Source organism: Artemia sp. Qi Xiang Cuo, chromosome 19 (genome assembly GCF_049724085.1).
Source record: "Artemia sp. Qi Xiang Cuo chromosome 19, ASM4972408v1, whole genome shotgun sequence".
Classification (NCBI taxonomy): Eukaryota; Metazoa; Arthropoda; class Branchiopoda; order Anostraca; family Artemiidae; genus Artemia; species Artemia sp. Qi Xiang Cuo.
In genome coordinates this window covers 7,886,153-7,912,848 of record NC_142812.1, presented here as the reverse complement: position 1 = coordinate 7,912,848, position 26,696 = coordinate 7,886,153, and the positions used below count along the sequence as shown (strand labels likewise).

Genomic DNA, 26,696 nt, shown 5'->3' with positions numbered 1-26,696 from the left:
TGACTGGGTATATCAATTTGGAACTTCCAGGAAATGAGAAAGGACATGATCAAAAAGTAAATATTTGTATGCTATCACTGCTGCCAAAATCACCACTAGTCCCGGTGTCGCATCATCCTCTGCAAAAACCTACTTCATTGACATGGTCGTTTGAATTTGTATATATAACCTTCCTTAGACCTTAGTTCCTCTTGTGCCACCAGAGGCACCCAGGGCATCCAGGAAGAGCCACCAATTATCCCTCATATGTGCTGCTGCCCATATATCTTCCCACTGGGACTGGACCGTCGTATTGATGTGTTTGAAGTCCCGCTGGTAGGTGCGACAAAGTGTGTTTTTCGGCCGTCCTCTTCTACGGGATCCTTGCGGCTGCCATTCCAGTACAGTTTTAGGAAGTTTCTTTTCTGTCATACAGATAACATGCCCCAAGTAAAGCCATCTTCGTTGGCGGATAACATCTGTTTCCAGGGGCTGGCACGACATAGATCGAACTGACTGGTTTGTTACATGGGCTCTCCAGTCGATGTTTAGTATTCTTCGAAGACAGTTGTTCTCGAATGCAAGAATCCTCGGTTCCTGTTGTTAGTTAAGTTTACAGCACTTGCTACTATACAAGAGGGCCGAGAGGACACTACTGTTGAAAAACCTTAGTTTCAATTTGGTGGAGTACTTTTTCGATCGCCAAACTGGCTTTAGCCGATTAAAAGCTCCACTGGCTAGTCCAATCCTCGACTGCACCTCTTTTTCTCTAGATCCCGTTCGTTCAACTGTATTTCCAAGGTGTTTAAACTCCACCACTTGCTCTACTGCGGTATCCGCACACCTCACATCTAGTGGTGAGTCACGGGTTGCCATGCTTTTTGTCTTGCCCGAGTTGATCTTCAATCCTAAAAGTCTTGCCTTTTCTAGGACAACTTCAAGAAGGTCCTGGAGCCTTTTCTTGTTTGCCTCCACAAGGGTGATTTCGTCAACAAAATCGAGATCTCCTAATTGTTTGTTGTCGTGGAGCTGAATACCGAACCCCGTGCAATCTTAGAGCACATAATCAATTACAAGGACAAAAAGGAGGGGAGAGAGGACACACCCCCTGTTTAACACCGGACATAATATGGAAATGCCTTGTACTTCGTTCATTGGTCCAAACGCGACTTTCGGTATTTTCATACAGAGCAATGATCAAGGATACAAGTTTCTCAGGGATGCCGTAATAACGGAGGATTTTCCAAAGCGACTCTCGATGTATTGAGTACGAAGGCTTTTTCGAAATCCACAAAGACAAGGTGCATCTTTTGATTCCATTCGTTGCATTCCTCGGTCATCATGCGCATGACGTATATAAGGTTGGATCAGGAGCGAGATGGACGGAAGCCATGTTGTTAATCTCGTATGTGATTATTTAGGACTGCCTAAATACGGCGGAGGATTATCTGCGAGAAAAGTTTCCCAGGGGTTGAAAACAGACTAATACCCGTCTAGTTATCGCACTTTGATGCGTGTCCTTTCTTAAAAAGTTTAATCAGTGTGCCTTTCCTCCATTCTTTGGGACTTTCTCTGATTTCCAAATGCAAGAAAAGAATGCAGTCCACACAGTTATCCAGGCACCTAACGAGGTTTTGATCATTTCTGCTGATATCCGATCGCTTCCTGGCGCTTTGCCATTTTTTAGTTTGTGAACGGCTTGTGTCAATTCCTCGGTCGATGGTTCTGCGGTATTGATTTGAAGTTCTAGGAAAGGCATTGTGGGAAAATCAGCTGTGTCGGGGGGGCTGGGTCTGTTGAGAACTTTCTCGAAGTGCAAGGCCCAAGCTTCAGAGATTTCATCGGGGGCTGTGACTGTCTTCCCATTTACGTCTTTCACTGGTCCATTAAGGTTTCGACGTTTTCCAATTATTTCATTTGTGATTCTGTAGACGGCTTGAGAATCACCACGTTTGGCTGCTTCTTCCGCCATAGCTGCCTTTTTTTCTAAAAAATTCCGTTTATCCCCTCTTGCACTCTATTTTACTAGATTGTCTTGGTCTCGGTATAGTTGATGTTTCAGTACTGTGTCACTGGTGTCCCCACCATCTAACAAACGATGTTTTAGTTTTCGACGTTCTTCAATAAGGATCCACGTCTGATCAGATAACCACTGAAAATTACAGTAAAATAAATTCTTGAACTGATGGATCTTTCAACAATTAATATCATTGTACATCAAATATTCGATTTGATGTTGTTTATATTTTCCAAGACTGTTCAAGACACGTATAGTTTTCAGTAAAGCGCCAATGACACAGTAGGTTTTCGACTTTTACAGTAAGAGAAGGAGGCGATACATTAGCACTAAGTGGCCTACGCTAAGTGGCTTATGCTACGGAGCTTAAGTAAATTTGTTTCACATTTAAATTTTGCCTATCACACTTTCAGTTCCATAAACTCCGTTACTTTTCTTTGAAAAACTTATTTTTCAGCATGTTTCTTTTAATTAATTTTTATTCGTTTTTTATTGTAAAAAATTTCAAGTTTTTAAAAATTCCTTATTTCAAAATCAAACTTTAAAAAAAAATCAAATATCCACCAAAGTATCAAAACTGGTATAAAAGAAACAATATCAAAGTGAAAAAATCGGTTTGTGTCAACCTCGGAGTTCTTATTATCCGATGTTTGAACTATTTTTAACAAAATGGCTCTCTCAAAATTTTTATCGAATGGGTTTGGGGAAAAAGGTCGTGGGGGAGAGGCTAACTGCTCTTTGGGGGAGAGAAGCGTATTGTTGTGATAGTGTGAAATCTAATATCCCACACAAAGAAACTGTATATTTTCCCTTTATCATTATAAATACCATAACAGTGATTGTCTCTGAAAATCAATACTCGCCGGCTTCGTGTCAAATGTTGCAGGTGCATGGAAAAACAACGGCGCTTGCAAGGGGACACCTGTGACGTCAAGGGGATTGTGTTATTTACTGAAAGTATTTCTCTAATACAAAACATTGGAAATGTCTTGTTAGTCCCCCCGGTTAAGGCACAAATCGGTTGGATGGGAATGACCTTTCGAGTCCTGGTGAGGTCAAAGAAACAACTAAAGAAAGAAATAAAAAACGTGTTGAGCGTTTCAGGCGAAAAATGAAATGTCAAAAAAGTATGAAATGTCAGCAATCATTACGTAAGGTGCGTGCTCTCGTTACGTTACAAGCGAGGATTCCCCTATAGGTTAGACCTGTCCGTTTGGAACGAGCTAAGTCGTGTGACGTCATTTGAGTCCAGAGGGGCGTGCCATGACTGCATTGCGTATGTGTGACGGCTTGAAGGGTTGGTAGCTCCACTTATCTGACCCTTTAAAGGCGAGGGTGATCCGCGTGACGAAATAGGGCATGCGCTTGAAATAATCAGGGGTGTGTCGCAGAAATACAAAGGGGTGTGTACCGTGACGTCAGAGTGCATACCGTAGAGATCCTATGGAAAAGGGAGGGCATGTCACGAGAATCTAATGCTAATTTTCCTATGGTTGCCGTGTCGTCAGAGGCCTCCGGTAGAACCAGTGACCGTATCGTAAAGGTGTTAGGGCTTGAGGGGCTGGTAGCTCCGTTTATCTTACCCTTTGAGGCGTGAGGGTGTGGGGCGTGACGTCAGAGGGCATGACTTTAGAATCCAATGCTATTTTTCCTATGGCTGCTGTAATGTCAGAGGGCATGAATTTAAAACTGGTGAGGGCATGACTTTAAATTAAGCATGTTCCCACTACTTTTAAATAATGCCGTGAAATCCACTTCTCCCCTCCATAGAAACTTTCCCCGTGAAAAATTTCTCCTTGGATGGTTCCTCTTGTATAAAATCACCTCTGGGAAGTTCCTCCAGACAATTCTGTCCTAATTGGAAATTATCCCCCCCCCCTGGGAAATCTTCTTGGACAATCCACCTGAAAAATTTTCTGTAGCGTATTTCTATCTGAAAATACTTTTTTTTTTGTATCTAATTTCTTGTCGTTTTTCAATTCATGTCAGAAATCCCCTTCAGTTTATTTTTTTTTAATCCTCCCCCCCTCATTCCACGATGGAAAGGATCTTCTACGGAAAATTCCCCGTAGATAATTTCAGCTGTGGAGAATTTTTTCTTTCTCCTGGAAAATCGCTCCCCCAATGAAAAAAAAAACATTTCCAACTGTACAGAAAATTTTCCCCGGACAACTCCCTCACAAAGTCTCCACATGTAAAATTGAGTCAAATATAAAGATTTTTTCATGGAAATGCTGAGTAATTCCTCCCGTGTAATATTTACCCTGGAAAGTTCATCCCCGAAAACTACCCTCTTCTCGGGAAACTCTCCCCATGGAAATCCCCTCCCCGGTGCAGAAAATAGGACCTTTTTTCCTTAGGAAAAAAAGCAACAATAAATAAATATGTATCCGTGATCATTCTTCTAGATATAAAAACAAATCAAAATTCTAGGTTTTTGTTGATGTGAGCTTGAAACCTCTAAAATAGTTTTCTCTGATACACTGAGCTTGATGATGCGTTTAAATTGAGATGACAAAACTTTTTGGGTTGTTCCAAGCCAGTTTTTTGAAAATCACGGATTTTTTCGCAGGATCGTAGCTTTTAATGGGTACATTAAACTTAATGAATTTTATATATTTAGAATCATGTTTCTTTTTCAAAGCAAGTTCAAAACAAAGTTTCAGTTACTTTGTGTGGTCTCGGTTATATTTTACTGATTATATTACTGATACCACCTAAAAGTGTTTCATTAAATTTAGATTTATCACGAGAATCTGTCTGTATTACCAGAAAAGCCAACTGGGAGGTGAAAATCTTTGTTTTATATTAAAAAGAAGAGGAAACTTAAAATCACAACTTCTTTAGGTTGTCAAAATAATATTTCAGGATTGTGCTGTCACAAAAGGTCTGAAAAGTGTAATATTTAAACATATTAGGTGTTTGAGGATGACAGCTCCCTCCCTCCCCAGCCCTCAGGGCAAGGGTTGTAAGTTATATGCCCTGGGAGCATATAAGGTTTTTATCGAAAGTGTTTCGTGGAAACATCAAAAAGGCTAATTTGATTGGATTACAAATTACAGAATTTGGGTCCGAGTCCTGAGACTCCATTTCCCGAAAATCAAATCGTTTTCCGGGTACAGTTTCCAAAAATTTGTACGCTGCTTTTATTTCTTTATCGCGCTTTTGAGCCTGTCTGAGTTCCTTCTCTCCTAGTCCAATAAAATCAACATATTCACCTTGAAGGCAGTCAAATTCCTGTTCCAATTCATCGAGATTAACTTTTCTGTATTTTTCAACAAATTCAGAACTAGGGCGGCTCAAATAGTCGCGTAGGCAGCATATTGTCTAGGGGGGGCAGTCGATAGTGTGATGGAGGGCCTTTTATCAACTGCTTTTCCAGCCATTTGATTTTTCAGCCATATCTAATGTAAATTTGAAGGTCAAGAGGGGGGGCAGCTGCCCTCCCTGAATCCCTCCCTACGCCCATGTATTTAAACTACTTTTTACTGTCAAAGATTTGCTTTTAAGTTTTGCTATTGCACAGAGGCGAAGAAATTGATATCAATACTTTTTTTGGCTGTAATAAAATTTGGGTTTGTTGTTTATGTGAAGCAGGGTGGTTTTTACAACATTATTCTCTTTTGTGGGATTTGTGTAATAGAAAGTAAATGCATGACAAGTGCAAAGATATTATTAATTTATATTTCGGATTTCGGTGAGCAAAGGGTGGCCACTTTACTGCCTATTTTCATCTAATGAAAGCTGTAGGTTATATTACATATCACCGCTTCTGTTCATCCAAAACATTAAAATAAAGGCTGAACTCTTGAGAAATATCTGAACTTCAATAAAGGTTTGCATAAGTATGCACTTAAAACTAAATATATTATTCGAAATACTCTTTCAAAGATCGGAGTAATTTAATTAAAATAAATTTTAAAAAAATTGTTTATAAAAGAAGGCAAATAATTATGTGTTTATTTTTTTTTTATCCAGCCGGTAGCCTATAAATGGGTCTCTGATATCCCGCTCTTTAAGCTACAGTTTGATTTGTTTATCCATTTATTTAAGAATGACTCGTAAATATACAGAAGCCGTTTAATTAGAATAATAAACTCATTTAAAACTTATAAAAAAAACTTTAGTGTTAAGAGCGAGATATTGAGGAGAGGGCGACCTCCCTCAAATGCGTAACAATTCGTGTTCGTGTTAACCTTGAATGATGCTCCTTACTTTCAGTTGAAAGAAATTGTATGTTTTATTTAATATGTATACGGACTGCACATATTTGTCAATAAAATTGTACATATTATACATAATTGTAAAATTGTACATAAAATTGTACTATATATACAGCTGAGGATTCTTATACTTATTTTGGTATATGCCATCCTATCATATTTCCACGATTAGTTGTCTGTAAACCAAAGTTTTTTTCCGGACAATTTTCTTGCTTTATGCTGAGTTTGAACCGAATATCAAATTTTTATTTTTGTGTTCAACAGACATATCGAGAGTTAGACGTTTGAATCTAGTATCTAAAAATTTCAAAATCTCAAAAATTTTAAATTAAAAATCTACCACAGCTTGAAACCCTGAGATTTTAAATCGCTAATCTATACCTGTCAAATACAAAAATAACAAATACATAAATATTTTTTAAGGAGTATTTCGAATCATATACTTGGCTTGAAGCGCATATCTACGTGCACCTTTGTTAGAGTTCATTTTGTTCTGACGATTTTGGCCTTTATTTGAATATTTTATGATGAATAGAAGAAGAAATACTAACGAAGAGGTCTAAACTAACAGGACTCTACACTAACAGGACTAGCCGTTATTAACGTTTAACGAAATATAGAGGCAGACATCGACCGTGTGATAAATAGATATGGCAGGAGTGGAAAGAGAAAAATATACTTTTTTTTTATAAAATTGTAAATTCTATAATTTCAGCAAAATATATTGAACTTTAAAAAGTGGAAAGATACGCTATATTGTTATGAAAAGCGAAATTTTTATTAGTGAATTTGTGAGATTTCGTCAAAGTTGACAGTATTTATTAAAACACTATTCTTGAAAGAAATAATGACTTTTTTTATTATTAACAAATGGGTCACAAAAAAACACAACATAGAAATCTCTATATAATAATACCAAAACTACGAATAATTCTAAAAATATCAAAATTGGTCCCGACGCATATTAGCGTGTTTGGGATTAGTAATATTTGGATTAGTTAATGTTTCATTGCCTATGCTTAAAACCCTCGTTTTAACTTTTTTCTATGTATTTCTGTCTCTTTACTCAATGTTTCTTTTTATATCCCTAAACGAATTAGTATTAAATGTTTAATCTTTTACGCAAACACTATTGTATCTTAATACTCATTTCCTACTCTTTATTACCATCATAAATACTAAGCGATGCCATATAGTTATAAGTTATTATATATAATTATTAGGCGACATACTAAATGGTTTGACCTATACAAGTATTCACAAAAAAATGCATGACTTCAAAAGATAGTTCAAAACCAATTTTTTTTACAGTACAAAGTTATATAGTGGTCAGAAGTACAAAGGCTAAAACTTATGTAAAAAATATTGAATATTAAATTTTTCTGTAAATGGTAAACAGCTTTTTATTTTTTTTTATGGTGGGGTGGTTTTTATAACTTACATTTTTTGTATGCATGTTTGTACATCGTTTTAACTTCAACTGATTTATGAGAACTTTAACTCTCACTGTAGTTTACTTTAAATTTACGACTATTTCCACTACCTACTCACGTCGCATAATTGTTGAGGTTCCCTTTAAATTGCTGATATTTATTTCTTCGTGAATTTATCGGAGCGACATATTATGCACCCCCCCGCTAAGAAAAATCTTGGATCCACCCCTGGTACCAAGTCAAGAAGACTGGTGACAGTGAGAGAATAAACTATTCAAAAAAAAAAATTGAAAATTTTTTTTAATCCCCTTCAGCACATCATTGACTAATCTGTCTGTAAGCGTCTATTCCTATTTCCTGGTTAGAAGTCAATGTCGATAGCCTCTCAAATAGTCAATTAGTACGTTAGCTTACTTAACCCACCGAAATAAAAAAATCACTGCAAAAGACAAAACTAATTACGAGCAGAATAGTGGCACATCGTCGTAATTTTCTTTACACTGGCATATCCTTCATTAGCAGCGCGACACGAATAAATTGGTTTGGCGTCGAGGTCTAATGTGTAAGTAAATGCAATTAATTAAATCACCCGCACTGTTTCAACAAATCAGTCTTCTGATCCTGAAAGTCTTGTGTTTGCGCTATTGGAATGAATGATGTCATAGGTATCGGCAACACTGGATAACATTAGAGAATTGCCAAAATTTAAAAGACAAGAAAATGATTGGAGGTTAGTGAAGCTATTGTTTCATCCAAACTGAACATGAAAATTTGCTTATTAAATAGGCCAATAATGGCCAAGGCTTTTATTTTTAAGGTAAAATTCTACTTTAGTTACTTTTACCTATCTTGGAAAGGGGTGAGGTTAGGAAAATGAAACTTTCAGGGATGGGTCTACAGGCTAAAATATGTCCTAGGAAGGTATTTTGAAGTACTTATGGTAAAATTTTACTTTAGCTGCTTCTGGCTATCTTGGAAAGGAGTTTGGTTAGGAAAATGAAATTTTCAGGGATAGATCTACAGGCTAAAGTATGTCCCGGGAAGGAATTTTGAAATAGCTACCTCCCTTGCTTCTCTTTTTATAAGCGCATGGATTTTAAAAATCTGTGTGTTATAAAAGTGAAAACTTGTAAAATATATCTTCTGCTTAAAATGAAGTCCAACAAAATTGTTTTCAGCTTCAAAACTTTCCTCAATCCTGATTTATAAAGTTTTAAAGATATGCAAATACATTTCCGAAATTTTGACAATTAACATTGATATGGCTTAAACTACTACTCAAATAACAGGAATTGCATTTTCAGAACTAAAGCCAGAGAAAAAAAAACTTATAGCCTAACCGAAATTAAGGTAATATTTTGTTTTGTCTAAATTTCAATAGGCCTAGGTATAGACCTGTCATGTAGGCAAATTTCAGGATCCTCTAGAGGGAGAAGGAGAGGAGATAAGTACTTCAAAATACCTTCCCAGGACATATTTTAGCCTGTAGACCCATCCCTGAAAGTTTCATTTTCCTAACCTCACCCCTTTCCAATATAGGTAAAAGTAACTAAAGAAGAATTTTACCATTCCTGTTATTTGAGTAGTATTTTAAGCCATATCAATGTTAATTTTCAAAATTTAGGAAATGTATTTGCATATCTTTAAAACTATAAATCAGGATTGAGAAAAGTTGTGAAGCTGAAAATAGTCTTGTTGTACCTCATTTTAAGCAGGAGATCTATATTAATAGGTTTTCCTTATATGACAAACAGATTATTCAAGGTAATCTATAGTCAGGACCCTCCAGAGAGAGAAAGAGTGGAGGTAGTTATTTCAAATTATCTTCCCAGTACAAAAATTAGCCTGTAGACCCATCCCTGAAAGTTTCATTTTCCTAACCAAACTCCTTTCCAAGAGCCAAAAGTAGGCTAGCTAAAGTAGAATTTTACCATTTTTAAAACAATTCTAAACAGTCATTGCCTGAGTAGGCTTGGGTACTGTAAATGAGACCTGCCAACATCAAGGACAATTCTGCCTAGGCTAGCTGTCAGTGAAAATAAAAATGGTAACACACTGCTATATAGTCTAGTGAGGGTTCTAGTTAAGAGGCTTCTTGATAGAAAAAAAAAGAAATTTTTTGTATGCTGACCAAAGGTCTGCATTGCACAGGTCTGCAGGATCTCCTGATTCAATGCCTTTGGTTAGTAATGCAATGTGTGGTTGGGGGAAAGTCATCTGACCCTTCCCTTGTTTTCCCCCAGATTTCTCCAGGTACCCATTTAAAGCTGGGTCAACTCTGGCTTAGCTGACAGGGTCACACCATTGACCCCCATTCCAAACCAAATAACCAACGACACCAGGACTCAAAGCCCTGACCTCAGGATTTTGAATCCCAAGTGCTAACTATGGTAAATATATACCAAATCATATTATTGAGTTAGGAATAAAGTGAATACACCATTTGATGCCTTTTTTTATGCTGATTACAAAAATAATAATCATTTCTATCAAAAAAAAAAATTTCAGCCCCCCCCCTATATATGCTAATTCCGGGTATATATTTCTACATTAGGGGGGGCAAATTCTGTTTCTGATGTAAATGGGAGGTAAGTTTAAACTTTACCCCTGCCCCCCCCTAATGTAGAAATATATACTCTGAATTGGCATATATAGGGGGGGCTGAAATTCATTTCTGATAGAAATGATTATTATTTTTGTAATAAGCATAAAAAAAGGCATCAAATGGTGTATTCACTTTATTCCTAACTCAATAATATGATTTGGTATATATTTACTCTAACTACTTGGATAGGGCATAGTAAAATTCTAGATGAGGAGCTTTTGTCTATCTAGGAAAATAGACCCAGTTGAGGAAGGTAAGAATATCTTGACCCCTCTGCCCCCAAAGAGCACTGTTCTTTGATGACCTTTTGCAATCATTGTTGTATATAAACCTTTATGAAATGGGATAGGCTACCACCAGATGGATAACAGAAAATAGAATAGTTTATGTATAGAGAAAAAATCTTAGCCAATTGTTATATGGATAAAAAAAATGTCTAGCCAACTAGGTGGCTAATATGAATGGCAGTGCATATATAGCATAAGGAATCTTTAAATTAGCCAACCAGTTGGCTGTTAGATCTCACCTATATATACATTTCAGCCTTAATTAGCCAACTAGTCAGGTAATATTAGAATTTTAAATACACTATAAAATTAGCTTATTAGTTGGCCAATTATCCATAAACTTTCATTTATAATAAAATAGCCATGTAATGTTTATCTTAACAGACTATTCAGGAGTCTAAGAAATTAACTTACCTCTATAGCCAGAATTAGATCCTGAATCCATATTTAACATTTATTTTAGTTAGAAATGAACTTTACCCTGACCCACTATATATACCAATTTGAGATATTTCCAATTCAGGTATCCTATATATTTGCACATTAGGGGGAGGGGAGGTAAAGCTCATTTCTGACTCAAATAAATATTAAATTTGGATTGAGGGTGAAATTCTGATAGAATAAATGTATGACCATGCAAGGTCACAGGGAGACATGTTAAGAAAACAATTCTTACTTCATAATATGCAAAATTTTCCTAGTTAAAATATTTTCACTGTTGTACAATTTTTTTTAACAAAATTGTGAAAAATAAACAGATTTCACTGCATTTATCTGTTTTCAAATAGTCTATATATGAAAGTTAAACACCATCACTGCCATCTACCAAAAATAAACAAATAGGCAAATATTCATAAATTTATGTTGAGGTAGGTTAGATAGCTCTTGCTTGTTAGCTCTTGGTGTTTGTTTTATAAACAATTTTCAAGACTTGGAGAATAGGCATAAAAACAAAAAATGTGATTGAAAAACAAGGAAAATAGTGAGGATAAAGGCGCTCCCCCTGAAAAATATGTTAACTAGGATAATTTTGCATATTCAGAAGCAAGAATTGTTTTCTTAACATGTCTCCTTATGACCTGGCTTGGTCACACATTTATACCATTCTGACTTTAGAGGTGTTTGAAATTTACCCCCTCCCCCTACTAGTGTGCAAGATTTACCAGTAAGTTTAAAAACTTACTCTTACTGAGTAAGTTATCAATAACTTTGGTCAGTAACCACATAAGTGGTAAGGTTCAAATACTCATGAATTTAAAAGAAAGTATTCCCTCTTCTCTGACAGATTAATAAGACAAAATATTATTTTTGATTCATTTTATTTGTTTATTTCCTACTTTGTTTACACAGGGGAAAAATATTGCACTTTAGGCTTCAGATAATTCTTTATAAGAGATAAGCTAGAGCTGCTGCAGCTGCTCTTCCTCCTCCTCTTCTGGTACATCTTCAATTGCTATGTCTGGCAGATCTCCTTCCATCAGACTATCTCCACTATCAGGTGGCAGTGAACTATCATGGTTGCAGTGGTAGCTGCAACCTTGTAAAGTGCAAACCACAGCCCATAATAACCAAAGTTAAAAAAAACATGTTTAGAAAAAACTAACTAGCCTAGTTAAATAAATGCCATGTGAAGCTGATTCAGGAATGGTAACTATTATTTCGGTTTGTTTTAAAAGTAAAATTTTATTGCTAAAGGAAATTTATGGTTATTTCACAAAAAAAGCCTGAAACCCCTCAAAAATGGTGTCAGATCAAAATAAAAACTGTACCATTGGAATCAGCATGGTTAAAAACCTTACACAGGAAAATTACAGTCCCCCTCCTTGAAAAACAAGGAAAATGACTTTTGCATGGGTAGCATGGATCTGTCTCCTGTTTTTCTTGTTGTTTTTTTTTCTAGCAGGTCTAGGGGGTGACCAGAACATCATAGAGATGTATAATAGCTCATTTGAACGGAAATTAAAATTACTAGTGCCCTTTTTAAGTGACCACAAAGATTGGAGGGCAACTAGCCCCTCTTGCTAAAGGCCCCATCCCTCCAAAGCAATCCAATCGCATTTGAGATAGCTATTTTATTCAACACAATTCAAAGGTCAGATATCTATGGTTTTGGTGATGATGTGACCCTCCATAGTCCCTGGGGAAAGGGCTGCACACTGTATTGGTATTGGACATATTTATATCACATGTATTGGTATGAGCATATTGTTATTGGGCATATTGGTATCACAGGTATCTAGACATATTTTTAATAGCTCATATCAAAGATAAAGGTCATATCTATGCTCAGTGGCATAATTCAGTCAAAATCCTGAGGGGGGGGGCAAAATTGGAGCCAACTTTCCCAAATCAAGTGAAAATGATAGTGAAAACTGAAACATGAGCCATAAAAACAGCATTTTTGTGCCATGTCTCAAGTGGAAAAGCTGGGACTAGTGGGCTACCAGTACTTTTTAGAGTGATGTTTAATGACTCTTTTGAAACTTATTTTTCATATCTATGTGATGTTTATCAATTCTACCATCCATAAGTGTAATATAGCACTAAAAACAACACTTTTGATGTCACTTCTGAAGTAGAAAAACTTGGAAGTATAAAACAATATCATCATTATAAAAATTATCATCCAAAACCTCTAACTGGAAGTTTTCAAGAACACCTCCTGTATGTTCCTCCTCCAAGCTCCCTTAATAAGCTGTGAAATTAAGGTACAAGTGTTGATATATCAAATTCGATTATTAAAGGTTTGGTTCTGTTGGTAAAGCATTTGGCTTCAAATTAGAGTGGATTGTGTTTGACTCTTGGTTGATTTTTTTTCAATCATGGTTTTCTCCTTTCTATACAATCATTTTCAGATAATTTCCCTGTTTTTGTAAATGTGACACACTCATTTTTTAATGCATGTCCCAGGAAGGTATTTGGTTAAGCATTTCAACTTAAAAAGGAATAGAGGTCATCCAGTCCATGGTTTGCAACAACATTCTGAGTAGATCACTAAACCCATACCCCAGCAAGTGGCATAATTTTGTCAAAATCGTGGGTGGGGGATATTGTTGGAGCCAGTTTTCCCAAATCAAGTGAAAATGACAGAGAAAACTGAAAAACGAGCTGTATACAAATAAAAAAGGTAATGATGTACTAAAGAGAAATGACCTGTTTCAGTGGATGCTTGAATTATGCAGGCTTATCTTAGTTTTGACAACATTTTTGGAGAAAATAAATTTCAGCTGGGAGGGGGGCAAACTAGGGTCTAGGAGAGGAAGTTGCCCCCTCTGGCCCATAGCAGATTACACCGCTGACCCCAACCCCTTGCCACTAAGTGGTTAGAGAAATGAAGGCATGTGGTTCTGGAACCACTCAAAGTTTTATATTAAAAGAAGGATTACTTATTGTTATAGGCTACTTAATTATTCAAATTATTTAATTGACAATTCCACCACAATATTCTCTCCCTATGTAGGATTGTGCATCCGAAGAGGATGAAAGACAAATGAAAATAGTTCTCTAAGAGAATTGAGGTAATTCTTCCCAAAATTTTTGGAATGAAAACAAACTTAGTTTTGTAATACTATATATCATACCTTTTTGAAGTTTCCATTCATTTCTGAGTAATGAGTGGCTTTTTATTTAGGGACAGGTCAAATAAATCACTAAGCCTAAAGGCACATTTTTATTGAGCTAGCAATATTTTCTGCAAGTATGTCAATACATAAACCTGTCTGATCAGTTAACCTTTTGTGTTGTAGGTACTTGCCTAGAGCTACTTTCTTAAGTGCTACCAAATTTAATTGTTTAAAACAAAGAATTAAAGATCTATTTGTTTTTTTTCTACAAAAAGAAGCAACACTGTTTTGATTTTTTTTTCCCACTCTGAACTTATTTTTTCCTTTGATTCTTTTACAGTTTCTTAGTTCTGCTCCTTAATAAGGGTTGAGTTGTCTTATCTCCCATAGATTGGAGATGATTTGAAAATTATATATAAAAAAAAAGTTTTCAACTGAAACTAAGGACCAACATTAAAACAAACAGAAATTATTCTGTATAAATAAAAGAGGTTATAGCAGTGTTGTTTCTAAACTAAATTTTTATTGAAAATGAGCATAGATTAATTAAAAAAAAAAAAAAATATTACTTCACAGCCTATCTAATATACATGCATAAAACTATTGCAATAAATCAACTGGTGGTATTTCCCTTTGTTTGTAACATTGCAGAAAACCAGTAGGCTACTTTACTGAAAGCACAAAACAATATAGGAGTTTTGGTAGAGTAAAAGCAAACCTTTTAAGGACACTTTGAACAGTATAAAAGTAAAGCGTTTTTAGATTGTTGCTTAATTTATTTTTTTTTTTTTAATTTGGCATCACTTCTGCACAATGAGCTCAGTTCAATGATTGACTGTCGTTTTGGATCTGAAAAGGAAATTTCATGATTATTTTGTAGACAAGTTCAAAGTGTCACTACAGACTTGCTTTAGAATTTGTATTCCAATTTAAAGTTCTCTGTTTTATAGAGAGAAATAAGTGGATTTCCAGAGTTCATATTACGGTTGATATGTTGTTCATTGCGAGTAATACTAGGTGAGAGCATGATGTTACCTGATAAATTAATCCATTATTTTATATTCTGTGTAAAGACTTTAAACTTATTATTTTTCTGCCTAAGTTTTTAAGATGATTTTAATTGTATACTGAAAGTTACTGATATCACAGCTCATGTATGTCTACGAAAAACGTTATAGATTAGTTTGCTGTTGTGAGGCTATGTATTTACTTTTGGCTCCTAAATCAATATTCTTGTTTTTTATAGCCTACTTGGCTTTGGTATTTTCTGTAAAGCCCTAGTTTTCTGTAATGTTACAAACATAGGGAAATATCACCAGTTTCTTTATTGCATTAGTTTTATTGATATATGTCAGAGATAGGCTGTGAAGTAATAATTTTTGTTTGTTTTAAGTTTTAACTTTGCTCTTTACATCCCTCGGAATACTTTGTTTCTTTTAATTAATTGATAGAACATCCCTGATAGAACAGCGTGAACATCCCTTCCAGCCTTTCACGTTGATTTCCAGGCATTTTTGAAACTGCATGGTGATGCTCATTTTTTTTTGCTATTGAGTGACTGATGGACCATCAGATTTTTGTTTGCTGTTGCATGCTTGATGTAGTTTCTATGGTTGGTCTGTACTAGTCCATAGCCTGACCAGAGTCTATCACTGGAGGGTACAGTAACACAAATTGTTGAGATTTTTACAGCCACTCTTGTAAGCACCAACTTTGCAAAAAACCAGCCCACCAACAAGCTACTGATTTGACAGCTTTTGCAGTCTCAAAGTACAATGATTTGGAAAACTGGCCACTTTTGGAGATATAGCTACAGAGTTCTGTGTTTAAGAACCCAACAAAGTCAGCTTCAGATCTTTAGTTAAATGAATCACCATTCTTCCGAAATTGGTAGGAAAATTTGGCAAGCTCATTGATTTGACTTACTGCATCCATAAACTCATTCTGTGTCAGTGAGTTTGCACCAAAAAGCGGATCAAGTAGAGTAACTGCAGCCAGGGTGAGATCATATACAAATATCCTCCTATTTTCTAGGCACTTGTGAATTTTCCTTTCCTTGGCCTTTGAGACTGAAAAAAAAAACAGCACAGTCTACTGGAAATACTGCTGTAGCAAATTGAAGTATGGGATGACACACAAAGCAAGAGCTTCCTCTCCTTCAAAGAAGTGGCAACCAAGTGGAATTGGCTTCAAGAATTTCAGACAGGGTGTTAATTGATCCAGTTTCACATCATGAAAAAGCACTTTTCTAATATCCTGAATACCCTCATTTATGTCACACCTTCTATTGATTGATATAGATTGTGAAGGTTCCCACGACTCTTTCATGAAGCGCATAGATCGGTAGGACGGGAATAATTTTTTATTAATAGGCCTTACTACCCGCATTATAGCCGGATATATAATTCACTGATTATTAATTCTATAGTATAATATAGCCAGTCAGAAAATTCGAGTCAAAAGTAAAACACTCACCAAAATAAATTGACCTCTGCTATGGACGTCTTATTTATGCAGACTGACTGATTCATTGCGTACCCCCCTTTTTTTTACTGAGGCAGAAAATGACAAAGAGATAGTCTGACAGAGCAATATAGGCATAAGCTCAAAGGGGTATGACTCATCCATTGAATCTGATAAATGAATTTCTTTTTTTGATAGATTTGACTGAAGTGGCAGATCTCTTAGGGATGGATTTGTTTTAGTTGAGAACATTTTGTTCATCAAAAGCTTAAACTTGCCACTTATGAAACTTACCAGTAAGTTTGACCTAAAAAATACCATTTCCGGGTAAGCTACCCAGTGATAACTTACCATGTGGTAACTTACGTCTTGTACACTACCCCCTAATATGCAAATATATACCCTGAATTGATATATATAAGGGTGGGGGTAAAGTTAATTTCTGACACAAATGCATGTTAAATTGGGGTTCAAGATTCAATTCTGACTATAGAAGTAAGTTAAATTTCTTAGCTGCCGAAATAGTCCATTAATATGAACCTTACCCAAATAGCCAACTAGTCAGCTATTTCTAATAGACTTGCAGAATTGGCTAACTAGTAAGTTTTTAAAATTTCAGGTATTTAAAAAGTTTAGTTTAAAATAGCCAACTAGTCAACTATCAATAAAGTTTCTAATGTACAGTAGAATTAGCTTACTAATTGGCTATTTAGATCACAGCTATATACACATGTTTAGATTAGCCAACCAGTTGGCTATTAGATCTTACTTATTTGAGGATATCCTTATGAAAAAGCCTAGATGTACTGCTCAAATGAGGCACAAGGAAAGTGTTTTGAGCCTCATGCCTTAGGTCAATCAAAATCTAAAAGGTTATACAGGTTAGTTAAATTTGTTTCTGAAATTTAGGAAAAAAGTTTTGATGGACCTGTGAGTTAAAACTCTAGGCTACCTGCATAGGCCTAGTAGGAATCACATAATCAAAAACTAGATCCAGTGATTCAATGAAAATGAGACTAAAAACCTAAAATTAAAGTGAAATTTATTCTTTTTATCAAAATTTAGATAAGTACGAACATGTCATCTATGCAATATTCTGAGCCCTAAAGTAAGAAAAGGTAGAGATAAGAACTTGGTGATGCCTTCCCAGCAGGGCTGGATTTAGAGCTTTGACACTCCTAGGCCCAAGCATTTTTGCTGCTCTGTTTTTGCAAGATGTTTGGGGAAATCCCCAAAAAATCAGGGATAGTGGAAGTACTGAACAGATCACAACTGATGAGCCAAAAGTAATGAAAGAGAGAGGTGTTATCAAAATCTGAGCTGCCATTCTTGGGACACATCTTGATGATAAATCATATCAGTCCAGTTTTATTAAGAAAAAAAAACATTCAGAGATAATTTATTGCACCCCTAGGCCTGGGCCTAAAGGTCCTGTTGGTAAATCCAGGCCTGCTTCCCAGGTGTATTTTAGCCTCTGGATTTGTTTTTAAATTTTTCATCAGCCTAACTCAACTACTTTAAGAGATAGTAAGATATTCCCCAACTTGATTTCAATATTCAGAATAAAATACCTGTTACTGAAGAGAAATCTGATTCAAGCAATACAAAAAAAAATCATTATTCAAGGTCATATCCAGCATGTTGGCAGGGGGGGATGTAGAGGGATTGTGTTTGTGATAACAACCATTATATTTTGATGCAAAACACCTTTAGGAATTATATAAGTATTTATGATTGCTGTAAAGTAGTTTTCAGACTTCTTTAAGGTTTCCCTCAAATAACCCCAGGACCTTGAGCATTACTTAGAGTGTTATCGTACCTAAAAAAATAGTCACCATCTTGACTACAATTCTAGACAAGGGCTTTTGGCTAGCCTGGAGAGTAGTTGAGTATCTTGCAGTTGCAGCAGCAACTGTTATTGTATCATAGGCAGCGCAATAGCGCTACCTAAGTAAAGAATAATGTTGGCACAATGTATTGTTTATTTTTTGGTTTCAGACCAGGGCAGTTCGTATCGAAGGAGTTGCCGCAGAAACTTCAAAAAGGGCTCATTCGATTGGAATTGGAAGAGCTAGTGCCCTTTTTAATAGTCGAAAGTGATTGGAAGGCAGCTAACACCCCTTCCATGCCCACCATTTCCCCAAACACATCCAATCTAAATATTGAGATGGCTATTTTGTTCAACGTAGCTGATTTCCAGATGGAAATTTAGTTTTTGAGGAGGACACTCCCCCCCCCCACAGCCCTCAGGGTAAGGGTTGTAAGTTATGCCCTGGGGGCTTATAAGGTTTTAATAGAAAGCTTTGTCATAGAAACTTCAAAAAGGGCTCATTTAATTGGAAATTAAAAGGGCTTGTGCTCTTTTTAATAGTCAAAATTGATTGGAGGGTAACTAACCCTGCTCTCACGCCCACCTTTTCCCAAACACATCCAAGAAAAATTTTGTGATAGCCATTTTGTTCAACGTAGTTGAAAGTTCTGGAAATTAGGTCTTTGAGGATGACAACCCCCCCCCCCTCTCCAGCCCTCAGGGCAAGGGCTCCAATTTATGCCCTGGGGACTTATACGGTTTTTTATAGAAAGCGTTGTCATAGAAACTTCAAAAAGGGCTCATCGTATTGGAAATTGAAATGGCTAGTACCCTTTTTAATAGTCGAAAGTGATTGGAAGGCAACTAACACCCCTTTTAAGCCCATTATTTCCCCAAACACACCCAATCGAACTTTTGAGATAGCTGTTGTGTTCAACGAAGTTGAAAGTTCTAGAAATTACATCTTTGAGAAGGACACTCCCCTCACAGTCTTCAGGGCATGGGTTATAAGTTTTGCCCTGGGGGCATAGAAGGTTCTTATAGAAAGCGTTGTCGTAGAAATTTCAAAAGGGGCTCATTCGATTGGAAATTGAAATGACTAGTGCCCTTTTTAATAGTTGAAAATGATTGGAGGGCAACTGACCCCGCTCTCACGCTCACCATTTCCCCAAAGACATCCAATCAAAATTTTGAGATAGCCATTTTTTTTTCAACATAGTTAAAAGTTCTGGAAATTATGTCTTTGAGGATTACAACCCCCCCCCCCCCCCCAGAGCCCTCAGGGCAAGGGTTGTCAATTATGCCCTGGGTGTATTTAAGGTTTTTAAAGAAAGCGATGTTGAAGAAACTTCAAAAAGGGCTCATTCGATTGGAAATTAAAATGGCTAGAGCCCTTTTTAATAGTTGAAAATGATTGGAGGGCAACTAACCCCCTCTCACGTCCACCATTTCCCCAAACATATCCAATCAAAGTTTTTAGGTCGCCATTTTGTTCAACGTAGCAGAAAACTCTGGAAATTAGGGCTTTGAATATGAGTTACCTCCCACAGCCCTTAGGGCAAGGGTTGTAAGTTATGCCCTGGGGACATATACGGTTTTTATAGAAAGCGTTGTAGTAGAAGCTTTAAAAAGGGCTCATTCGATTGGAAATTGAAAGGACTAGTGCCCTTTTAATAGTCGAAAGTGATTTTAGGGCAACTAACCCATCTCTTACGCCCACCGTATTCCCAAACACATCCAATCAAAATTTTGAGATAGCCATTCTGTTCAATGTAGTTGAAAAGTCAAGAAATTATGTCTTTGAGGATGATATTTTCCCCCCAGCCCTCAGGACAAGGGTTGTAAGTTATTCCCTGGGGGCATATAAGTTTTTTATAGAAAGCGTTGTCGTAAAACTTCAAAAAGGGCTCATTCGTTTGGAAATTGAAAGGACTTTTGCCCTTTTTAAGTCAAAAGTGATCGGAGGGCAACTATCCCCCCTCTGACGCCCACCATTCCCCCAAACACATCCAATCAGAATTTTGAAATTCCCTGAAAAAGACTCTGTCAGTATAAGACGAACAGAAATTAATAAAAAAAAACTTTTTCCACAAAATAAGTTTTTCAGAAAATAAGTAAAGATCTCCATTAAACCAAAAATGAACAAAATAGAATCAAATAATATGCATAGCTTACAACTACCACAAATCAAGTATCAAATGAAACTCAGAGAGGAAAGAAAATAACAAAATGAAAAATAAAATAAAAAAAAGGTGAAAATAACGGGGAATTTCGTCAGCCAGTGGCGAAACATGAAGAAGAAGAAATAAGCAAATATTTCGACAAGGACCAAAGGCCTTCCTCAGGGAGCAGTCCTCAGTTGCCTCCTATTTGCCCTATATCTCTGGGACATGAACCTACCCCACACGAATCTACAATGTGCTGATGATCTGGTGCTATGGTCATCTGGCAACACCTTTCAGATAGCACAGTCAAATCTGCAAAAGTTACTTCCAGTTTGAAAAATTCTCTCAACTTTCAGATTTACCCATTGCACCCACCAAGTCAAAAATAATCCAATTTCACCGGAAGCGAAACCATGTTAATGAAAAACTAACTCTAAATAAAACAAATATTCCAGAATATAATCATATTAATTACCTAGGTCTCATGCTTGACCAAAAACTTAATTTCCACCTCCACATTTCAAACACAGTAAAAAAATGCTATAGAAAAGCAAATATACTAAAAAGACTTCTTTCTACAACCTGGGGCTGTAAGGAGAAAACCTTACTCCAGTTTTATAAATCACATATAAGACCCCAGATTGACTATGGGCTCATCGTCTATGGTGCATGTGCAAAGACCCAGATGCAAAAAATTGAAACAACACAAAATGATATAATGCTTCTCATATTTGGTCTTAGGAAACCCACAAGCACCAAGTTTCTGCTTATGGAGAGTGGATTAACAACAATAAGGGAGAGACGTAGCTTTCTCTTGACAAAACATCTTACAAAAATTGAATCAAATAGCTCACACACATTAAATAATTGGTTAAGAAATCCAGCCATGTATAGAGGCATTGCAGATGAGTATGCCAATATTCAGGAGAAGTTCCCCATACCAGCAAAGTCTATTGCACCCACTTTCCCCCGATCCCCTCCATGGAATTGGTCAAGTCCCACATTAAATAATGAATTCTCAAAGTGGAATAAAGATTTAACCCCCATTGCTTTTGTCCAGAAAAAAATTGCAGAACTTAATACAATTACCTATAAAAATCACTTCCAAATATTTGTTGATGGGTCAAAAATGAATCAGAAGGTTGCAAGTGGTGTTTTCCTTCCTCACCTGAAAATTGCAATGGGCGAGAGAATATATAATAATTTATCTATAATGTCTGCTGAGTTAAATGCCATAATCATGGCATTAGAACACCTTAAGCAAAACCAACCTTTGATTGCAAATTCAAATAATATTATCATATATTTCGACTCTCTATCAAGCCTTGAGTTGATGGCCTCAGCTCCTCAATATAAGTTGGACATTGACACTTATCATTGTCTCAGTATTATTGATAATCTTGCTTCAAGTGGCTTAAAAACTTATTTTCAGTACATTCCTAGCCACTCTGGCATAAGTGGTAATCATCAGGTTGATGAAATAGCAAAAAATGCTATAAATATTGACCAGCCAAGTGGGAGACCAATCCCAATTAGAGATATTTACCAATGGAGGCTATCAGATATTAATTTTATTAAGATTAATCCTATCCTTTCCCCCTTTCCCAATAAGAAATCTTTCTAAAATTTATCATAGAATTCGTTCTGGAAAAAATGGACTAAATTTTCTTGCATTCTCATATAAGTTTTCTAATTCAAATGGTTTGATTCCCCTGTCCCCTCTTTGCAGGCATTGCAATATGAATAATGAATCAATTGATCACTGTATATTTGGATGTAATATGGTGATGTCTGCTCAGTGTAGATTGCTTTGTAAACTGTTAAAATGCTTCAAATATCACAAAATATCACTATTAGCCAAGAGCCGAGCCAACTATACCTGCACAAACAGTACAGAAATCAATATCTATCGTCTTATATTTGAACTCCTTGACTCAAAAGATCTACTGAAAGATATCTGAGAATATCTAATAAATAAGAGACAACCAAGACAGTAGCTCTGTAGCCCACAGAGTGAAGCAAAAAGAAGAGGGCTAAATAGTACCAACTGAATAGCCCGCCTGCTGTGAATTTAGAAGAAGAAGAAGAAGGACCTCCGCCAAGTCGTCCTCAGTGCTAAACAAAAAAGAAAGAAAAGAAGAAAGAAACCAACGAAAATCGAACCTTTCGAAGTTTGCCTTACAACGACAGAACAATAACTAAATAAGAACCAGGTTGGAATCAATGAAAAAGAAATTTACCAAGATGATTGAGCAATAATCTTTTGTTTTGCTATAGCCTTAGCTGGTCTAAAAATTCGGTCTTCATTTAATGTGCAAAACGGTTCTTTCGAGTTTGACCGGGTGAAAATATTGATTGAGTCCTTCAAAATTAAATTGTTATAAATTGGGCTCAATGAAATATCTCCAGTGTCTCCATTTATTGCTAAATTTCGGTTTATGTATTTTTTGATCTCAATTACTTCTTTAAAAGATTATGGTAGGCCATTCACAGTGGATATTAAGGTTGCCTCGTCAAAAAGAACCAGATGTTTCGGATTTTCAAAATATACAGGGGCAAGGCCGAATCAAAGTTGTCATTTTTATTTTCGAATCTCAGGGACTTATCTATTGAAATTTTGTGTTCATGCAAACGTTCACCAAGCTGCTGATGGGTCCTAGCAATGTAAAATCTCCCACATGAACACAGGATTCCGTAGACGCTACTACCCAGTACAGGGTCAGTTTTATCTTTTCCTGAGTTAAAAAAATTTTCAACTTTTGGTTCAGTTTTGAAAGAAACAGAGAAATTATGTTTTTTTTTAAAATTTTTCAAAAAAAAAAAAAAAAAAACATTCAGTCCTGCCTGAATTTTGAGGCCATTATGGTTTTACCCATTTTATTCATGAAGCCCATTATGTGTTCCTGATGGTTTGCTGCTGCCATAATGTCATCCCATAGAGATTGGATTAACATTTGGAGGTTATGTTGATTTATCTAGTACGTTTGTTGTAGGGTGTTTTCGGGTGTGCCTCTGCAGCATGAAAGCTTTCCCAGATGTAATCTGTATAGGTTACAACAAATAGCTATTCAACTATGTCTTAGTTGAAATGCATATGGGCAGCTAGGTGACGAACAAGAATAATCAAATGTATTTCAATGCAAACATAGCTTGTTTGCAGATCCTTAAAAGCTTTGACACTTGTCACTATTATTGTCCCTTTCTGTTGTCTGCCTTTGATTCCATTGCTGAATTGATTGAATTTGTTTTAGTTTTTATGTTACTTATGGTGCTACTTATCTTGTATTTTCTGTGGTTGACAAGTGAAAAATAGCTTACCAGCCAACTCAGACCATTTGAAGTAGCAATCCTCCTAAATTCTGACATCATTGTCATGTGAAATGCTAAGGATAAGGTAAGTAATCAGGTAAGTAATCCTGGTGTGCTCAAATGGATTCTATTGAAACGAATAGACTCCATTGCCTATTGAGACTCCATTGCCTATATATAGATTCCTTAGCCTATTGAAACGAATGAATAAAAGTTACAAAGTTAGCTGACATTTTGTGTAGTGATGATGCTAATGCTCTGTTAATTTTAATTTTTTACTTTGAATTTTTAGCCTGTCTTTATTTTAATGAAGAGCTTTAGATTGTGAATTAGTTTTTTTTTTGCAATGCCTTTACATGTCTTGAAAAATAGCTTACAGCCATTTTTTTTTTTAGCAAATCAAGTAAAAGAAACAAACAGAGCCAGAAGTCATGATAACATGCTTAATGATGAGCCACCAGTAATATTTGATGAGGAATTTGAGGAGCAGTTTAAAAGGTAGGAATTCTGAAGAACAATTATTTTGTATGGGTTATTCTAGTTAAAATAAGAATTGTTATTTTATGCGTCAGTTTTGTTTAAGGGGGGGGGGGGAGAGAAGTATTGTGGTACGACACCATGCCACCCATTCTACAGAATGGGAGGTGTTATGAGGGCTATCAAACAAGTATGTGTATAGATCTGGTCTCTCATTAAGCAACCACAAATAACTGATTAAGAAGAAGGGGGCAAAACTGGGGTAACATAACTTGAATGTAACAAGGACAACTTCACTAAAACGTTTCGAACTGAATACTCTAGGCCTTAGGAAGAGTGATAGATAACAGATCACAATTTATGATTCCCTTGTACATGAGGCAACAGTTCTGCAGGCATTGCTAAACGAATTTTGATGTTTGGCTTGAAATTGTCTGATGTGGGGGCCGACTGCTACCCTACACGCCACAAAACGTTGGAGGACTTAAATCTAAGTAAGTTGTGTTTGTTAAAAGAACTATATTTTAATTAATAATGTACGTTAATTTTACATCACTAAAAAGCTGTTTTGGTATCAGACAGATCGATGCTGTAATATGTTGTCAGTAGAGTAAGAATTGAAAATATTCAGGTGCACATTGCAACTAGAAGAACTTTTCTCATATGAATCCTTAAAGAAAACTATCCCAGGACAATTCAAAGTGTATTCAATTTGTCTTCAGTTGGTTCAGTTTTAAAGCCATACATTTTAATGAGTCGGGGGTAGAGGAGATGGAGAAATTTAATCATTTTATTGTTTTTTGTGTGTGACTGTGTATCCCTACTTTTATATACTGAGGATTTATTTATTTGTTGATTCATCATATAGGTCAGTGACTAATCAAAGACATTTTTTGTGTTATTTATTGGCTGATAATGTACCTACTATGTCTACAAAAGCATTTCCTATAAAAAAGAACTAGTCCATTGGCTAGGTCAAAGTTGTTCCTGTTTTGTCAAGTGGAAAAGGAAAACCCGCTGTTGGTGTACTTTTTCGTACCAAATTTCTTTCCAATCCAAAGTTCATTATCTGATTTGCTTTTGTTAGTTCAGGTATTAGGCTTTGTTGTTTTATCTACATTCAGGCCAACCATTAACCATAACATAAACAAACTACTACTAACAACAGCTCATAGCAGCACCAAGTTGCTTGAATCCAACACATCTGCTCACACTCCTCCTCCATCCCAATCTATTTGAAGTCTCACTCTTTACATCATCTCAAGAAGTCCCAATTTCCCTTAAATCTTTCCTTACAACTTCGTACCACCCAATTTTAAGACGACCTGCTTACTTAGACTGGAAATTTAGCATATCATGTTGTCACTTGGAAAATGCTGTCAACAGCTCACAGAAACAAGACTTTACATATATTTTGTAGGGGATATTAGACTGTTTTTCTAGTGACACTAATAGCTGTAGAACAGAGATCCTTCTTAGTTCTTGCCCTCAACTCAATAGTAATCTGGCATTCATATATGTATATAATAATGGGCTTGTGTCCAGACCTTGTCCAAGAAAAGACCAAGGAGCTGGAAGACGGCGTCGGTAAGAGTGACATTGGGGGACTGTAAAGACATCTTCGTGAATTTTCATCCGAAGAACCTACCTCAGTCGGCCCCATAGTGTCTCCCTTACCAGATGGAATAGCCCAGCTCGAAAGATGGTAATATCCTTTCTGTTCTATCACTTGACCTGGCTCTGCATCAATTTCGCCTACGATTCTACCTGGCACTTTTAATGAAGAGCTATTTTCCCTCAAAGAAATTAGTTTATTCAGGGACTTTGTTCGTATTTTGATGAGCTGAAACGGATCGTTAGTGGCGGAACTCCTCAACGGAATTAGTTTATTCAGGTTCTTTGTTCGTCTTTTGATGAGCTGAAACGGATCGTTAGTGGCGGATCGTTAGTGGATTATGTGAAACTTTCCTGGATTCAAATAAGGATATGCTTTTAGATTTTTGTAGATATAGGATGGAGAGGCTGAACAGGAAACAGATGGCGAGAGGTGGGCTTGCCCTTTATATTGCGGATTGTCTTGCATACAATGTCCGAAGTGACTTGAGCAGAAATGAGGAAGGAATCTTTGAATCCCTTTTTATTGAGATTAAGTCAGGGTGTAAGGATTTAGCTGTGGGTTTGGTTTACAGGTCCCCTAGCGGATCTATTCCTTCGTTTATGAAAATTCTGGAAAATTCCCTGTGAACTAATCCTTATGGGCAATTTCAACCTCAACCTGCTGGATCAAAATTCTGCTTCAGCTATATATTTTTTGTCGAGAATGCTCTCTTCGGGAACTCTACCTCCAGTTTTTATACCAACCTGA

The 26,696-nt window shown here is 36.2% G+C and overlaps 1 protein-coding gene across 2 annotated transcripts in view; it reads left to right on the top strand.

The window, feature by feature from the left end:
* The first annotated feature begins 8,357 nt into the window (after window positions 1-8,357).
* mip40 (Myb-interacting protein 40) overlaps window positions 8,358-26,696 on the top strand; it is a 54,222-nt gene continuing 35,883 nt past the window's right edge. Inside the window, exons 1-2 of one of the 2 annotated variants that reach the window (XM_089105631.1) lie at window positions 8,358-8,382; window positions 24,250-24,352. In XM_089105631.1, coding sequence (XP_088961757.1) covers window positions 8,373-8,382; window positions 24,250-24,352 — 113 coding nt within the window. In that variant the 5' untranslated portion in view covers window positions 8,358-8,372. Of the gene's footprint in view, window positions 8,383-8,450; window positions 8,470-24,249; window positions 24,353-26,696 lie in introns of those variants that run through there. The other variant, XM_089105632.1, reaches the window with a different exon arrangement.